Below are 15,792 nucleotides of genomic sequence, written 5' to 3'. Positions count from 1 at the left end.
AACCAAGAAATATATTTAACTCGCGCTGCAACAGAAGCTGGGCATCTCTTTTTCAAAGGTTAAAGTAATTATTTATGTCCCAAACGCTTTATGGAGTTGGTTCTTAATCTGTGGGTCATCCTGATTTTTCTCACCTTAAAACTTTCATATTCAGTTCAAATAGAACACATTGCTAACGGGGTGCGGGGGGAGGGAGGAATGGGGGGGAGGAAGGGGGTGAAACCTGAGGTTGCCCATCTTCCCCAATAAACCCACCATAAAAGGCTTAACTACCTCATCCAAAACCCAAGTGCAGCCTGTCACTTATTTCAAATGAATGAATCCTAACAGCTCCAGAAGCAAAGCTAAGGGTGTACTCTATGGGCCTCCTCCAGTGCAGCTAGTTTGTTTCTGGGCATCTGAATGAGCACCACAAACGAGCAAATGTTGGAAGCAGAGAGACGTCTAATGAGTATCAAGGCGCAATGTGAACCATTCCCAACAATGCTCATGAAGGAGCACTGTCCCATTACACTTGTGCCATCAGCCAAATTGTAGAGTTCTAACGTTACTTTTTTTGCTGCAAAGCATTTCCCTGTTCTCCAAGTTGCTGTACGAGCAAGAGGCACAAATAATTACACAGAAAATGAGTAAAAGCTGCAGGACAGAATGACACAAACTGCACCAACCCAAGCTGAAGAGAACTGCCACCTCATGTTGTGCAGACACCCCAAGAGCAGAACAATACTTCAACAGAACCATGCCTTCCAAATTCAATTCACCCACTTGCCATATCTACACATGATTAAGCATAGTGTTATCAAATACGTTCTTATAAAATACCGAAAGCCATCAGGTATCCTGAACACATCAAGATCACAGGTTTGAAACGTGATTACTGCATCCATGAAAGGAACACAGAATCACACAGAATCACAGAATGACCCGGGTTGGAAGGGACCTCAAGGATCATGTAGTTCCAAACCCCTGCCTGGCAGGGCCACCAAACATACACATTTACTACATCAGGTTGCCCAGGGCCCCGTCCAACCTGGCCTTGAACACCTCCAAGGACGGGGCATCCACAACCTCCCTGGGCAGCCTGTTCCAGGGCCTAACCACTCTCCTAGTGAAGAACTTCCCCCTAACATCCAACCTAAATCTTCCCTCTTTCAACTTAAAACCATTTCCCTGTGTCCTGTTCTGTATGGCATCCCACCATACAGAAATAAGTTCCAAGATCCTAAATGCTACCTGCATAAATATGAAAACTCCCTAAGCCCTCTTGATCGTTACCTATAAGGACAGAACAGCTACCAATAACACTGACCTGGTATTTCCAGCACCCTATCTGTTAATCACTGCAGCTTCACCACACTACAAGTTCTGATGCACAGCCACCGCACTTGTTGTCAAATCCCACTTATGAAATGGAAATGTTTGCCTTGCAGCTCAGATCAAGAGCTACCGGATTTTTTTTCAGAACAAGACACTTCAGGGCACTTCTGCTGCCTTTTCCATCTATTAATTACCACACCTGATGAAGCTTCCTGTATTCAAGCAGAAGTCATAAGTGCTGCTGCAGCAGTATGGAGTAGAAACAATAAATAACCTGGGAAGCATTATGAAGAATTCAGGGCCACCATTTTAAATGGTAAGTCAATACAATACATGACATTAAAGAAAAAACTGACAAGCTCTCTCACTCCAACCAAGGCATGATAATTACATGCTAAATATTTTCTGAAGGGTCTATCAACATTAAAAAATAAAAGATATGGGAAAACCACTGGGGTTCTTTCAGGTTTAAAGTCCTCAATCACGGCCCTAAGTCAAAACAGCCCAAGGAGGAAAGAGAACTCCTAGCACAGCATCACCTGTCTGTCACTCTAAGGGAGAAGGACACATGCCAGAGCTGTGTGGCATCCACATTCTTCACTAGGAGAGTGGTTAGGCCCTGGAACAGGCTGCCCAGGGAGGTTGTGGATGCCCCGTCCTTGGAGGTGTTCAAGACCAGGTTGGACGGGGCCCTGGGCAACCTGATCTAGTAAAGGTGTATGTTTGGTGGCCCTGCCAGGCAGGGGAGTTGGAACTACATGATCCTTCAGGTCCCTTCCAACCCGGGTCATTCTGTGATTCTGTGTGATCCAGCAGGCAGCCAAGAAACCCCCTTACAAGTGGGCAGGCCTCCTTAGGGTCAGGTCCTGCAAAACGCATCAGCAGGTTAAGGAATAGACACATCACATCAACACATTGCAAGTCCAGGTCCCATTTTATCAACACGAGTTTCCTCTCCCTCTGAAAGGGCAGGGATGATGCAGTTTGGCAGAAGTTTTATCTCTATGCTGACCTATTTTCCTTGCCACGAGCTCTGGGACCTCAGCTGTGCATTAACAGAGATGTCTCAGCAGAGATTCCTCGCTTCTCCTAATGCAAAGTGCCAACAGCAGCAAAGTTAGCTGGACCCCGACCTACCCTGCAGCCTGGTGAGATGAGAAACCAGAGGAACGTTACTAAGAGCCAACACTTCCAGAAATTATAAATATCAGGAAGATACTATAAAAAACAAGTAACGTTTTTCAGCAGTGTAAAAAAAAAAATAAAAACGTCAGTCTCTATACAGAGACGATTAAAAAACCTAAGTTATTCGCACATATATCCCTGAGAAACAAAGATTAAGACCTACACGTTCTTAAGAATGCCGAGATAAGGGCAGCAGTGGCATTTACAAACTACGATGCAGGCTGATCGCGATTACTGCAGGAAAACACCGGGCTGCAACACACAACGCTGTCAAACCCGCACCAATCAGGCAGGAGAACTCGCTTCCAAGATGTATTTTCTCCCGAGCGCTCCGCTTTCCCCCCATCCGCAGCTACAGATAAAGTTGCCCACGAGGTCTCCGGGCCGATCGTCGCAGCGGCCATCAGGAGGAGACGGGCCGTGCCTTTATCAGCTCAGCAGGCGCACGGCCCGGCAGGCAGCGAGGAGCAGCGGAGCACAGCAGAGCACAGCGGAGCACAGCACAGCGATCCCCATACACCCCTCTGCCCACCCCGCATGGCGCTCCCCCGCCCCCCCAGCATCCCGGAGCTCCTCTGGGGAGCGGGGGGGGGCAAACTTTGGGGCCCAGGCTGCGCAGACACGGGGGTTCCGCTCGAGTCGGGCGCCGAGCCCCCACGGGACGGCAGCGGGGCGGCAGTACGTAGGGACGGGGGATCCCTCGGCGCCGCCCGGAGCTCCCCGGTCCCTCCCCCGCCCCGCCGGGGGCCGAGCCGCGCCGGCGGCCCCTCCCCTCCGCCCCCCGCCGCGCGGGGCCTGCCCCTCACCGGTCATTGAGCTGATCCTCGGTGCCCGGCAGCGGGTGCACCACGAAGTGGATCGAGGTCATGGTCGGCGCCGCCGCCGCCGCCCCCCCCGGCGGCGGGAGGGAGGGAGGCGGGCGGGCGGGGGCCGGGCACACAATGGGGGCGGGGGGGAGGGGGGCGCTCGGCCTCCTGCCCTCCCCCGGGGTCGCTCGAGGCCGTCGGCGGAGCGCTGGGCTCGCTGGGAGACGCGCAGGACTCGAAGGAGGGGCCGGCCGAGCTACGGCGCCGCCGGAAAGAGGCTGGTCCCACACCGCGCTCACACACGCGCCGCCATCTTAACTTCCAGCGGGCCCTTCTCCCTCCCTCCGTGCGCCGAGCCGGGCGGGGCGGGGCCGCGCCGCGTCGCCACGCTGCAAGGCTCGCGCCGATTGGCGGGCGCGCTGCCGGGCGGGGCCGTTCCACTAAAACCGCCGCCGATAGGTGCGAGCCTCGCGCCGTGCGCGGTGACGTCATGCGCGAGGGACGTAGTAGATCACGTGAGGGGGGGCGATGAAAGGCCCGGCCCGCGCCTCAGGGAGCCCCGCTCCGCCCCTCCCCCTGCATTCCCCCATCCCTCCCCCATTCCTCCACAGCCGCCTGGTGCGCAGGACGCGGGTGAATCCACGGCCGGGTCCGGGGTCTCCTGCTCTATTTCCCCTTACGTCCGCCCTCGGGTGTCTGTGGTGCTGGAAGGATACGTGTAAGTTGTGTGCCCCGGTGGCGCAGTGGTAGGAATGCCGCGTTGCAACATCAGAGGCCCTGGGTTCGAATCCCCCTGTGGCGCAAGTGGTAGAAGTGCCGCTCTGCTACACAGAGGCTCGAATCCCGGGGGTTGGACTCGATGATCTCTAAGGTCCCTTCCAACCCGCACCAGACTGTGATCCCTGCATCCTTGGGGATTTTTCTACTATATTTAGTAGAACTTGGGAAGATACAGTCAATTTATGTTTGCTCCCAGGATTAAAACCTAGTTTCCGAAGCACTGACATTTCCAAATAACACGACTTGTTCAATGGAGTTCTATGAAGGGCTGGATATAAGGGTGAGATTTCAATTACTTTCAATTAGTCTATTCCTTCCGCCCTTCACAAGCAAGTTTTAAAAGTTAATGGGGTATGGAAACCTATTAGATAAAGGACAGGAAAACAGCTGGAAAGACCCAAATGAAGCATATGTCTGTTGGGCCTCAGCAGTCTGCTGCTGGCATTTCTAAGCAGTCGTTTTCTGTGGCTTTCTTTACATTATGACAACCTCAGCTTTAGCCGTTACCTGTGGCTTTGCCAACACAAACACTCAGCATAGGGAAGAAAAAATTGATTTCACTGGAACTCATGCTCAGAGCCAGAATAAACTTCAGTAATGCAAACCTCAGCTTTATTGTTCGCTCCAAGAGTTTATACCTTGTCTCAAGTGGCAGGTAATCTTAAGTGTAGATGAGGGGACATCGATCCTAATGTTTAACTGACATTTGTTATTCTGATGTGAATGTGTAACACAATGGAAGGTTCAGCATGCTGTCAGAAGCACCCCATGACAAGGATGAAATCCCCCCTGTGGCGCAAGTGGTAGAAGTGCTGCTCTGCTACACAGGAGGCTCGAGTCCCAGGGGTTGGACTCTGTGATCTCTAAGGTCCCTTCCAACCTGCACAAGACTGTGATACTGTGACTACATTTTACCAGCTGACCTCTGGAGTACTTCCCACTATCCACTGATGTGATTCTTACATAAGAAATACATCAGTGATGCTGTTTGTTGGACCTCTGAATCTTCTGAAATGAATCCACGTAGGGTGGATTTCTGATGACAGAGCTGCTCGTTCAGTCACGTTTGTTAAGGACTTCAAAATAAATGACTTTTCCTGAGACCTTTAGAATGCCCAAGTCTGTTGGGTGACAACATCAAAAAGTTTGTACTTACGAAGTCATGAAAAAACTCAAGAACACAGCCACGTTTTCTTGCTTTACAAAGCATGTAGATAAGACAGGACTTACGTCTTGGCCTAAGAAATTCAGTTCCTTTTGTTGCATGACTCTTCTGCACACAAATGCTGCCATTTTCAGGCCTGATGATACCAAAGAAGCTTCCTTGTGAAGGTGCAGCCATAAATGCACCAACACCCGACCAGCAGAACAAGTTTCTTGCTGGTATTTTTGTCTCATTTGAATTTTTGTCAGCTTGGAAACGTCACATAAATTAACTCCTGTGGACTTATTGTGGTCATGTCTGAAACTGAATTGTGATAATTGTCAGCATCTGAAGTTCTTGGAATCAGAGAAGCGTGTGGTGTGGAAGGACTTCTGGAGGCCACCTTGAGAAGCTCCCTGCTGAAGGCACGTCCATCTGAAGTGGGTGGTTTGGGAACTTTCCACCTGAAATGTCCTGTGAAAAACATGCAACATGACAGGGTTATTCCCCACAGCTTGCTCACCTCATTCCACAGCTGCAGGTGTGGTGTTTCCTACAGCTTTCTGTTGCAAGTTTGTTAGTCCTGAAGGGAGAGGACTCGATAGAAGTGGGAGGATTGGGGTGGAAGGGCTGCGAAGGACTTTGTTCTGTAAACAGTGGAAGCAGATGGTGGCAGGTGTGCCATCGGCAGTGGTACCCATGGCTGATGTGGCACCCTGATGTAGGGGAAGAGGCTCTGAACAAAAGCAAAAGCCTCAGGCATCCATGGAGGACCCTACTGTGCGTTTTCCAGGCTGTTAACTTCAGACGTCAACAAAGATGACATCAGGCTGGCAGCTTCACATTATATTTTGCTGTGGAAGAAATGAGGCCAGCATTCTTGGAAATGTCAACAAGAATGCTCTGTATAAAACTTCAGCTTCCAGATTATTCCCAAGGCTGAATAGAAGTTTCTAGAGTGATCAGCAAAGTGCACTACAAAGAAGGAAATCTTGTTCCCAGCACCTTGTGCTACAAACCCAAGCAAAGAAAGTCCCTCTGTACTTCTGTCTAGGTACAGAGTAGGAGTATTTTGTTTGGAGTGGGAATATGAAGCTTTTAAATCACACTGGTGTGTTTTGCAATACTTAAACTTGTTGTTTGAGGCCACAAAAAATAAGGTGGCTTAGTATGGCTCAGAGTTGATGAAAACTTGTTTCCCATAATTTTTTTCTTACAGTGGGTCTGGTAGAGTACATGCCATGGCTCTCTGCTCTCTGGATTCTCCAGTAACCAAAGAACATTGAAATCTGCTGCAGCCTTTCCCTTTGTGAAGCTTGCAGAGACCTCTGAGACCAGCCTTATGCCAAAACTTGGCTGAAAGAGGCTCAGATGTTCAGAAATTAATGTGATGAGCCAGACACATCAGCACAGTCTGCTCATGTAGTGCTTGCTACCGCACACAGACTATAATGCATCCATTTGAAAGCAAGTGATAATGCAGATACCCAATCTCCCCTTTCTTGTCTCATCTGCTTGGCATTTCCTCCCCCAGCTCTGCAGTGAAGGACTCCTGGATTAGAAATCAGAATCCTGCACCCATTGTTTCTTTCTATTGTGTGCTGAGAGTTACTTTCTCTCAGTTAGGGACTGTGTCCGGAATTGAGGTGAGGTTTCTACCAGTACTCGGTACAATTTGTAGATCCACCAGTATATGGTAGACTGCACTTTTCTTCACTGCCCCTGAGCCTTCACTTGGCATTTCTCCTCACCCTTAGTAATGGCCCCAGACCTGTATCTCCCTCTGCCAGCTCCCACAAGGACACGTCTAAATACCTTTTCCTTCTGAGCAGGTAGCCAGGATGTCCTCTTGTCCAGGCCCAGCCACAAAGTTCAAGTGATGGCTTCCATATATGATGAACTGACCCATCCACCAACCATCATGACTGAGCATATGAGGAGCTCACCAGGCTTCCTGGGCTTTTTGCAGAAGCTGAACTCTCCCATAACAGTGGCTGCAGACAGCAGCATTTTGAGTCTTGGGAGGCAGTGTGTAGAGAGCACACAGACACGGTATGTGTGGTGGGTATATTTCTGTGGTTGTATGTCACTTGGGCAGATGCTTCTATGCAGGCAATGGAAAAGTGGAGTTTAGCTAGTTGGCATCAAACTGGATCCCTCTAAGCTTCCATTGGGTTGGGTTCATTACGTTCGCCTTAGCCATATTTACCTTCAGAAATGGCACCCTTGAAAAAGAATCACCTTGATTCATGTACTATCTTCAGAAATTATTGCAGTGTCAGTTTGTTATTGGCAGTGGAGACCTTGCAGTGCAAAATCAAGTGATGTATTCCATGGGCTCCAGTGGAGTCAGGATTTAACTTTCTGTGTGCTAATCTATTTTCTGGCTTCTGGTCCTCTGTCATCAAACAATTAGCCACTGACAGCTAATTGTAATACAGAAAGAAAAAGGAGGTGATTCTCACATTTGTTTATGATTCCACTTTAAAAATAGTTGAGATTCCAGAGTTCCAAGAGGAGCCAACAATAGAGACCAAACACCCACCCTACATGCGTGTTGGGGTGCTCATGCTGAGCAGTCTGGCTGTGCCACCCGCACCAAAGACCTGCCAGTTTCTCCAGAGCTTTAGTTGCTTTTCTTAAGTATGGGTTTCTGTCCAGTCTCACCCCAAAGGAGGCCAGGCTGAATGCTCAGACCAATTGAAATGGCAGCAGAGGAGTGAGCTGAAGGCCAGCTTCAAATGGAGACTCCTGATGTAAGCGATAACACAGGCGCACAGAGAGGAAGCTGAGCTGCTTGTGGAACAGCTCCCAAGCAGCCTCCGTTTACAGCTGGCATTTTAAGCAAACCAGAGCCTGTGTCATTTGAGAAGTGATAAACAGTGGCTGTTCGGGAGAAATCTAGCCTCTGTAGAGTGAGAGTACACAGAGGCTGCAAATTTGCATGCCCTTCTGAAATAACACTTCCATATTTGTCAGCCAGAGGCTTTGGCTGAGGGCATACAGGTATGGTTTTGAACACAGCACTCCAGCAGTGAAAAGCTCATCTCTCTGACCCGTCCATTCTCTTTAAATGATGGGCTTTGCTTTCGGGAAATATCTCTCTATTCTGCTAGCAATCTTGTGTTTTCTTTCCCCTTAAATCACCAAGCACATTTACACAGAACAGGAAGGCTGGCTTTTGAATGTTCCTCTATCCCAGTAGCATATTCCCAAGCTGAGAACATAATTGCACCAGGTCATCTCAACCAGTTGTGCAAGTGATTAAACGTCAGAAAAATATATGTTGATTCCTGTGAAGAGAGACAGCTCTAACTGATGGGAGTCCCATGAAATGAAGCTTTAGGATTTCTGTAGTAATGATGCTGAAGGGAAAGTAAAAAAAGCAGTGGGGGCTCCAAGCAGAAAGAGAGATGGTACAGAGAAACCTACGCTGAGAACTGCTTTTGCAGCTACTGAAATGAATGGAGTAAAACAAACCTGAATAAATACTCTGAGAAGCTTCTTTTTTTTTCCCTTTGCAGTGGGGAGGGACACTGTTAAGTGGTGGATGAACGTTTTATTGTGGGTAACAGCAATTACAACACCTGTCTGTGGTTCTCACCTGAGCACGTGTTGGGCGTAGACGGGTGCATAGTTAACAGGAAAAGACAGGAAGATTTGCAAATACAGGACTATCTGCTACTACCTGAATATACAGGTGGTTTCACCTGCAATCAGTGTTGCCTCATGCTGTAAACTGAGATGAACCGGGGTGTTTATAGTTGTACCAGGCTTTAATTTGGGCTGAAATTCTTCACACTGTGTAATGCCTTTAGCTAGATTTTGGCTGAGGTTTCAGTTGAAAGGGTTGGCTACTGCAAAAGGTGATGATAGACAAAGGTGTTCCCAGATCATCTCTGAAACGTTTTATCAAAAATTGCAATGCCACTGAAGTCTGAAGGAGGGCATTCAGAAAGGAGGGCATCGCACGGAAGGTCGGAGTTCACCTGAATTTGGGTTATGAGCACCAGACAAAAGGAGTGCTGAGCTAAACGTGCTGTGCGGAAGCTTGTTAGCGTTTGACAGATCTATTCACTCAGGATTACTTACATTCTCTTGTCCTTTTCCCCATGCAGCCTGCACGTGCTGCCCAAACCAAGCTGGATCTGCCTCCAGCTCTCCCAGGAGCTGGTTGGTGTGCCTGCAGGGAGGGGGCTGAGGCTTTCCTGTCCCCGGGTGCTCCTCCAGGCAAAGCACCAGAGGAAGAGGAGTGGCACAAAAGAGGTGAGAAAGATAAACTGAGAATATTTTTCTGGTGTTGCCTGGCTTCTAGGGCTGAAAATGCATTTGTTTGGGTACAGTAGGCACTGAGGTGGGATCAGCTGTGCCATTCCAGACAGGCTGAAAGTTAAATGTGTATTGGACCATTTGGATTTCCTAGGCTTTCAGTTAACATGCTGAAATGCCAGGTAAGGTTAATAGTCTCCCCTCTCCTACACAGACGTGTGTCGCTGCAAGGAGAAGTTTCCGTGTTTTACTGTCTCCTAAAATAAGGGAGCAAGGAGCTTCGAGGCACACAGCTCAGCCAGCAGCAAGCACTTCGTAACTGCCCCCCAATCTAGGGGTGGGAGTCACAAGAGACTGTATTTAGGTGTCTGATCTTCCTTAGAGCCAGCACACACTCTGCCTCTGCTGTCAGCAGAGCCAGTGTCAACTGCACTCCTAGGGAGCTGTGTCCTTCACTGGGGTCTCCAGGGCACTGCGGAACACCTCGGTGTGAGCACAAGAACTGGCTGCGGGCAGCCAAGATGGCACCGGGGAAGAACGCTCAAGGCTCTGCACTAGTAAAGAAACAACAGCTCCCAGTAAAAAATTGGTTTTGCAAGCCCGGTTGAACTTCAGACAAACACACTGAGCTGAACCTTCTTATTATGTGAAACGTTAATATCTACCACTTATTTCTGAAGCCGTGTTTTAGATTTTATTTCCGAGACAAAAGAGTCATTTTAAATTATGCAAATGAGCTGCCAAATGCAAGGCATTATGCAGATTTCTGGAGGCATGCAGCAGGGAGTTAACTCTTTGTGCTACAGCTCACTGCCAACCGCCTGAACAATAGTACTGCACTAGCACTCGTCAGACCTCACAGCAATAATTACAATTGCCCTGCAACAAGACTTGTGACACGAGGCTAACCGTTGTGCACACGATGATTAACTATTGGTTTTACATTGACACAGAAGGTAAAATTGCTGCAGTGCTCGCCTTGAATTCCTGCCCAGCACAGACTGTATCCAAAGTCAGCCTGGAGAAGCGTCATGACTGTTGGCCATCGTTTAATACGAGTTGTTTGCAGAGTATTTGAAGTGGCTGTCATGGGAGAAATATTAAATTGCCTTTTCATGTGTCAGCAACTCTGAAAACAACTGGCAGTATCAAGAAGTCATCCCAGCTCTCTGGATTGGCAACACAAGATAAAAGAGCAACCATGACTTTCTGGAAAGGAGAGCTGCATGTCGTGGTGGTTCATAAGTTCAGTAACTCATCATCCCTCCCAGATATAGAGGAAGTGAGAATGACTCTCAGCCAGTAACAGATGGGTTTTGATGGAAATCCAGGTCCTGATCTGCTTTGGAATCTTGCCCCGGTCTCTGCAACTGATAGCAGCAGCTGACATAGCTGCACTGGTGCAAACATTGGTCTTAAGCAAGAAATACAATGGTTTAGAGCACTGAAGCATGACAAATGCCAGGATTTGGCAAATTCTCAATGCACACAAGGGTGTATGTACAGCTAATCTCTGGTGAGGATGCCTGATGCAGAGGTAAGCCGGTGTAAGAGGCCATGCTTTTTACATTACTGTCTCAAAGTTTGCTGAAATGGACAAGTTCAGGCAAGTCCTGGCCAAGGTTCCAGGACTCCCTTTATCTGAGACACACAGGAACCAAGGTTCAAGAAATCCCTTTGTTCAAGAGATGGACAAGTCCAGGAGCTACAAAAGGGAGATAAGATGCTGATTAATGGCCCTTAAGTGGTCTTTTTGTGTGGGCCTATCTCAAGGATGATGGCCATCTCCAAGGAATTCACATGACTCTGACCCGAGCCTTCCAGAAATGTCACGAAGGCTGGGAAGAAGTAGGATAAAAAGAGCACGTACAAACCCCGAATTTAGGTTTTCTGATACCAGATGCCTCACTACAGAAACAAGGAGGTTTTCTGTCATCAGATGCCTCACTACGTGAGCGCCTGCATGCTGAAGATGCCTGCGTGCTGAAGAACCTTTTAGGTTTCTAGGTATCTGACCTCAGATTCCTCCACCATTGTCCTACTGCTGCCTACTGTCTCTTCCGGGATCACTGCTCGAGACTCTGCTCCGTGGGACCTCGCTGCCCGAGACTCTGCTTCTTGAGACCACGGTACTCTGACCATCTTCTCTGCGCCGCACCGATCTGCTGCTTGCGGCCTGCTACTCCGCTGCTGCTCTCCCCTACGCTTATTTTGCCCCGGACCAACGTTAACAACGTGCTATGGGTCGCTGCTGCATCCAGGAGGTGACTATTCCCCGCTTTAACGTAATTCTTGCTCTTTTCTACCTTTTTCTATCGCCTACTTTCCCTTCCCCATCACCCTAATTTTGATATTTCGTCGCTCTCCCTTCCCCATCCCCTCAGTTGTCTATCATTTCTAATAAACTGGTCAGATCAACATTTGAATGCTCTTCTTCTTAATCTCACGCCGCGCATAACATATCAAAAGAACCTTTGCCTCACTCCTAAATTGGAGCAAGACAGCCGGTCATAGCAGCAGCCCAGCCTGTTTTCATACCGGGTGGCTTTGAAAGGACAGCTTCCAAGCCCAGCCACGCTCAGGTGGCACAGCGAGCTCCACCAGCACATGTGTGTTCAGCGTCAGGCAGCCGCAGTTCCCATGGAGGGCTGCATGCAGGAGTACTTGATCTCACTTTTCCTGTGGCACAGCAGTTGTTCACAGCTGAGGGAGATCTCCCAGAAGAGCACAGGGCTAATGAATACACAACAGCACTTGCCATTCATCTTCCAGCTGCTAAATGATGCAGGGATATTTTCCCCTTTTGTTATCTTTGAAGAAGCATGCATTTTTTCAGTGAATGACTTCAGTAACAAACAGTGTCTCAGAGCTCCTCAAGGAGACTGGGGCAGTTTGGGTTCCTCTCAATTTGCATGCCCTCACGTCCAAACTCAGCCTTGGTGTGCTCGCCAAACTGCTCTCTCACTTCCTTTTTAGCTCAGGGTGTTGGAGCAAACTGTTAGAGCTGGCACAGCGTCCTGGATAAACACTCCAATGTCTTCAAACCTGGACGCTATCAGTGCATTGACAGACTTACTTAAGTAAAACCTACTGACAGTTTTAAACTGAATACACGTGTGTGCACAGAAAGGTTAGCAAGGGTTAGCTGCTTTGCTTCTCACATATTTGGAAAGAGCTGCCCAAAGCACAGAATGAACATCTGTTATTTCAGACAGGCAAAAGGAATAAATGCAGAGATGGGAGGAGATATTGATCCTATGTCTTCTTCTTTAACAAGCAAACAAAACTGGAGTTTTTCAATTTCAATTTGAGCAATAGGACTGGTTAGTGAAAAAAAAGCAAGAAACCCACCACCTCTAATAAATAGTTTGGGGGTTTGTTAGTTTCGGAGGGAGCAGCTGAAAAGGATATAAATCAGACAGTACTGCTGCTACTGTGCTTGCCCTACCAGCTGAAAAGAACTGAACTTGTTTAAATAGCCAGAAGTGCTGTTTTATGAAAGCCCACATCTCAAAACAAATTTGAGCACAAAGACCATGAAAGGAAGTTGCTAGGAAACCTCTACAATGCATTTATGAAGTCTGCAGTGCAGGCACCTGTAGGAGAATTGTAACCACCTGCCAGCCTGCGTCTTTCCCAAAAAATAGTGTGCAAAACTGCGGTCCGCATTCATTTCCTTAAATGAAAACCTCAGGAAATGCCTCACAGTCCATGTTAAATCCGTGCAGCTTCAAGGGGCTGTAAACCATTCCAGAAGCCATCACTGATGACCAAACATGAAGGTCCTGCGCACATTGCTGCGGAAGCCCGGACCCCTGTGCTCAGGAAGCTTTGCTGGCTCATGTCTGCAGTCATCTTGTTTAGGTTCTTAGGAAAGATCCTTGTTTCCTGGTAAATTATGCTGTAATCTTGCCAGTACTGAGATTCAAATGAGGTAGCTTTCTGTCAGGACAGCCCTTTGGAGACAAGCCCACGGAGCCCCATCTCTGTGGCACTTGGCCTCAGGATGGTTTTTGCCAGCAAATGTTTCATGTGAGCTTGTTGCTACCTCTGGCATGGCTTTTTCCTGCACAAGGATGCTCCAGAAAGCCAAGGAGAATGAACTGAAAATGTTAAGGCTGCGAGTCCACTGAGTCAAATGGTTGCCCAAATTTCTACAAAGTAGCCATAATTATGATATCTTATTTGTCTTAACTCTGGATTACTTTCCTGTGGCTACATATTAGCATCATGGTCATTCAAGCCTGTTTTTTCAAGGCAATTGATATCTGAAAGATGGGGAAATAATCAAGAACATATTTTTCATTCATCATTAATAATCCATCAGTACGACTCGTGACTGGGATAAGACACATTTGTAGCTCAGGTATTGCTAGGATTGCTCATCCGTGCACTTCCTCAACAGACTTCCAAAGATATGAGACGTGAGGCACAGTGAGAGAATCATAAATGCTGAGAGCACCATAAGCAAAACAGGATGAAGTCACAGTGAACTTCCCATGTGTGGGACTCTTGTGATGCTGCAGCCCTGGCAAATCCCCTCCTGCCAGCATCCATCCTTTCTATATCACCACAGCCTGCCCAGCACATTCCCCAGTCCTCCATTTATTGAGATGACCTGGTAGAGTTAAAAGCTCTTAGCATACAAAAGCTGAGCCTTGGGATCTGCGCTCCTTCAAAGAATGCAATACATTAAGAGAAATCAGGAATGTGTGCTAGGCCTGAGGATGCTGCTTTGAAGAAAGATTCCCTTCAAAACACAGAGATTCACTTCACAGCAAGGGAGGCACCCTGGAGGAGATGTGCTGATATGCAGGATGTGAAGTGCAGCTGTTAAAGGATTCTGCATTCTGCTCTGTGTAGTCCCTCGACACATAAAAATAAAAGATCCAAAGCTTCAGTTTAACTTAAAAAAGGAAGAAGAAGAAGAAGAAGAAGAAGCTGTTAGGAAATCCTTTTTTACACAACATATAATTAATACATAGAATCAGCCTTGGATATTACTGACAGGTTTAGACTAGCTTTGCACTCAATGGTCTAGCAGTGCTTGTTTGCTGTGTGACTGTGTTGCTGGGTAGGAAGGGCTCGAAGATGTTCTGTAGTGGCAGAAACCCAGCTGTTAATTCTAAAAAGTATATATATTTTTCTTACAATGTATCTTCTGGAACATCAACATTTCGCAAGATCTGCAGAAATATCTGGAGCTTTCCTAGTTCATGGCAGGTTTTCTGCTTGTCAAAAAAGGTTACATACTTGCACACAGAGCTTCTCCAATGGTGTCTGCTAGAGGAATACTACATCCAGAAACTCTCAGCTCTCATACTTTGTGATGCAGAAAGCAGAATTCATTTCACCTGTTTTGCAGTGTAAGTACCCACCCCTGAGCTGCCTCTCAGCACCTTCCTTGCAGCCAGCTGGGAGAAACAGGGACCTGACTGGCTTAGCTGCACAGGAATTAATCATGCCCTGGGATCACCACTCTTTCTTCACTGCCTCAAAGGAAATGCAGATGGGAATGGATGTGTGTTCTATAGAGGTTTGATGGGGACTTCGTGGGCCTGGTCAAGGTGATGGTTGGCTGCAGGTGGGAGCCATCTGTCCCTGCCCAGCTGGCTGTGGTGCCCCTTTGAGAGGCACAGCTGCCCTACAGCAAAGTTGTGCGCCTGGTGTGAATCACCTCTGCAGCCATCTGGGAACATGCCACCACACACCTGCCAGCTCCCCTCATTCACCTGGTGCTGAGCAGCACCCAGGCAAGTTCTGCTTCCAAGGCAGAGCTGCTGAGAAGCCAGGAGAACAGGAAAGGCAGGTTAAAATGCAGGTGTTGCAGAAGAAAGAAGTGACTGATGTAGCAGCAAGAGCTGCTCACATAGCCCAGCGACGCCCATCCAGCTCACATCAGGATGCAAGCCAGCAGCACGGTCCTCCTTGGAGAGACCCTTCCCCTGAGCATCCAGCACAGACAGCAGCCATCAGAGGCAGGATGCCAGAGCATCCCCAAACCCTGTTCATTGCCACAGCATTAACATGCATAGGCAGCATTACCTCTTCCCTCAGAATACACCGCGGTACTGACACCAGCGGGTTATCTGGGAGATCAGTGCTGCCTCAATTCGCTGTGATCACTGTGGTTCATCAGGGTGCAAGCTTTATTTTAAACTCCTCCGTATCATGAGAGGTTGCACTCTGGCCCTGCCTCATGAGCCAGTAGTGTTCCCAGGTGGACAAGGCCAATGGCATCCTGGCTTGTATCAGTAGTGCAACCAGCAGGAGCAGGGGGGTAATTATTCC

General features: G+C 48.2%; 2 protein-coding genes across 27 annotated transcripts in view; one reads left to right on the top strand and one right to left on the bottom strand.

Moving 5' to 3' along the window:
- Nucleotides 1–3,652, bottom strand: part of UBR5 (ubiquitin protein ligase E3 component n-recognin 5) — a 69,517-nt gene extending 65,865 nt beyond the window's left edge. For 15 of the 26 annotated variants that reach the window (XM_085537090.1, XM_085537092.1, XM_085537091.1 and 12 more), the window contains exon 1: nucleotides 2,785–3,236. In XM_085537090.1, coding sequence (XP_085393216.1) covers nucleotides 2,785–2,906 — 122 coding nt within the window. In that variant the 5' untranslated portion in view covers nucleotides 2,907–3,236. Of the gene's footprint in view, nucleotides 1–2,784; nucleotides 3,237–3,308 lie in introns of those variants that run through there. The other 11 variants (XM_085537101.1, XM_085537112.1, XM_085537113.1 and 8 more) reach the window with 1 other exon arrangement.
- A 184-nt stretch (nucleotides 3,653–3,836) lies between these two features.
- On the top strand, nucleotides 3,837–11,927 carry LOC146761712 (uncharacterized). The gene is made up of 4 exons (XM_085536823.1): nucleotides 3,837–4,026; nucleotides 7,065–7,284; nucleotides 9,351–9,498; nucleotides 9,716–11,927. Exons 1-4 carry the CDS (start codon nucleotides 3,837–3,839, stop codon nucleotides 9,818–9,820), a joined length of 663 nt encoding a protein of 220 aa, XP_085392949.1. The 3' UTR covers nucleotides 9,821–11,927.
- Nucleotides 11,928–15,792: the final 3,865 nt, after the last annotated feature.

This window comes from Coturnix japonica, chromosome 2 (assembly GCF_054131305.1).
Source record: "Coturnix japonica strain WE chromosome 2, WE-NBRP24, whole genome shotgun sequence".
Taxonomy (NCBI): Eukaryota; Metazoa; Chordata; class Aves; order Galliformes; family Phasianidae; genus Coturnix; species Coturnix japonica.
This window is presented reverse-complemented; position numbering and strand designations above follow the sequence as displayed.

Bases quoted from the DNA above. Each gene is read 5' to 3' on its own strand.
- LOC146761712 (XM_085536823.1), top strand. From the start codon at position 3,837: ATGAAAGGCCCGGCCCGCGCCTCAGGGAGCCCCGCTCCGCCCCTCCCC. The intron at 7,285-9,350 runs GTATGTGTGGTG...TTCCCCATGCAG, and splicing joins GTAGAGAGCACACAGACACG to CCTGCACGTGCTGCCCAAAC. The intron at 9,499-9,715 runs GTGAGAAAGATA...TCTCCTACACAG, and splicing joins AGAGGAGTGGCACAAAAGAG to ACGTGTGTCGCTGCAAGGAG.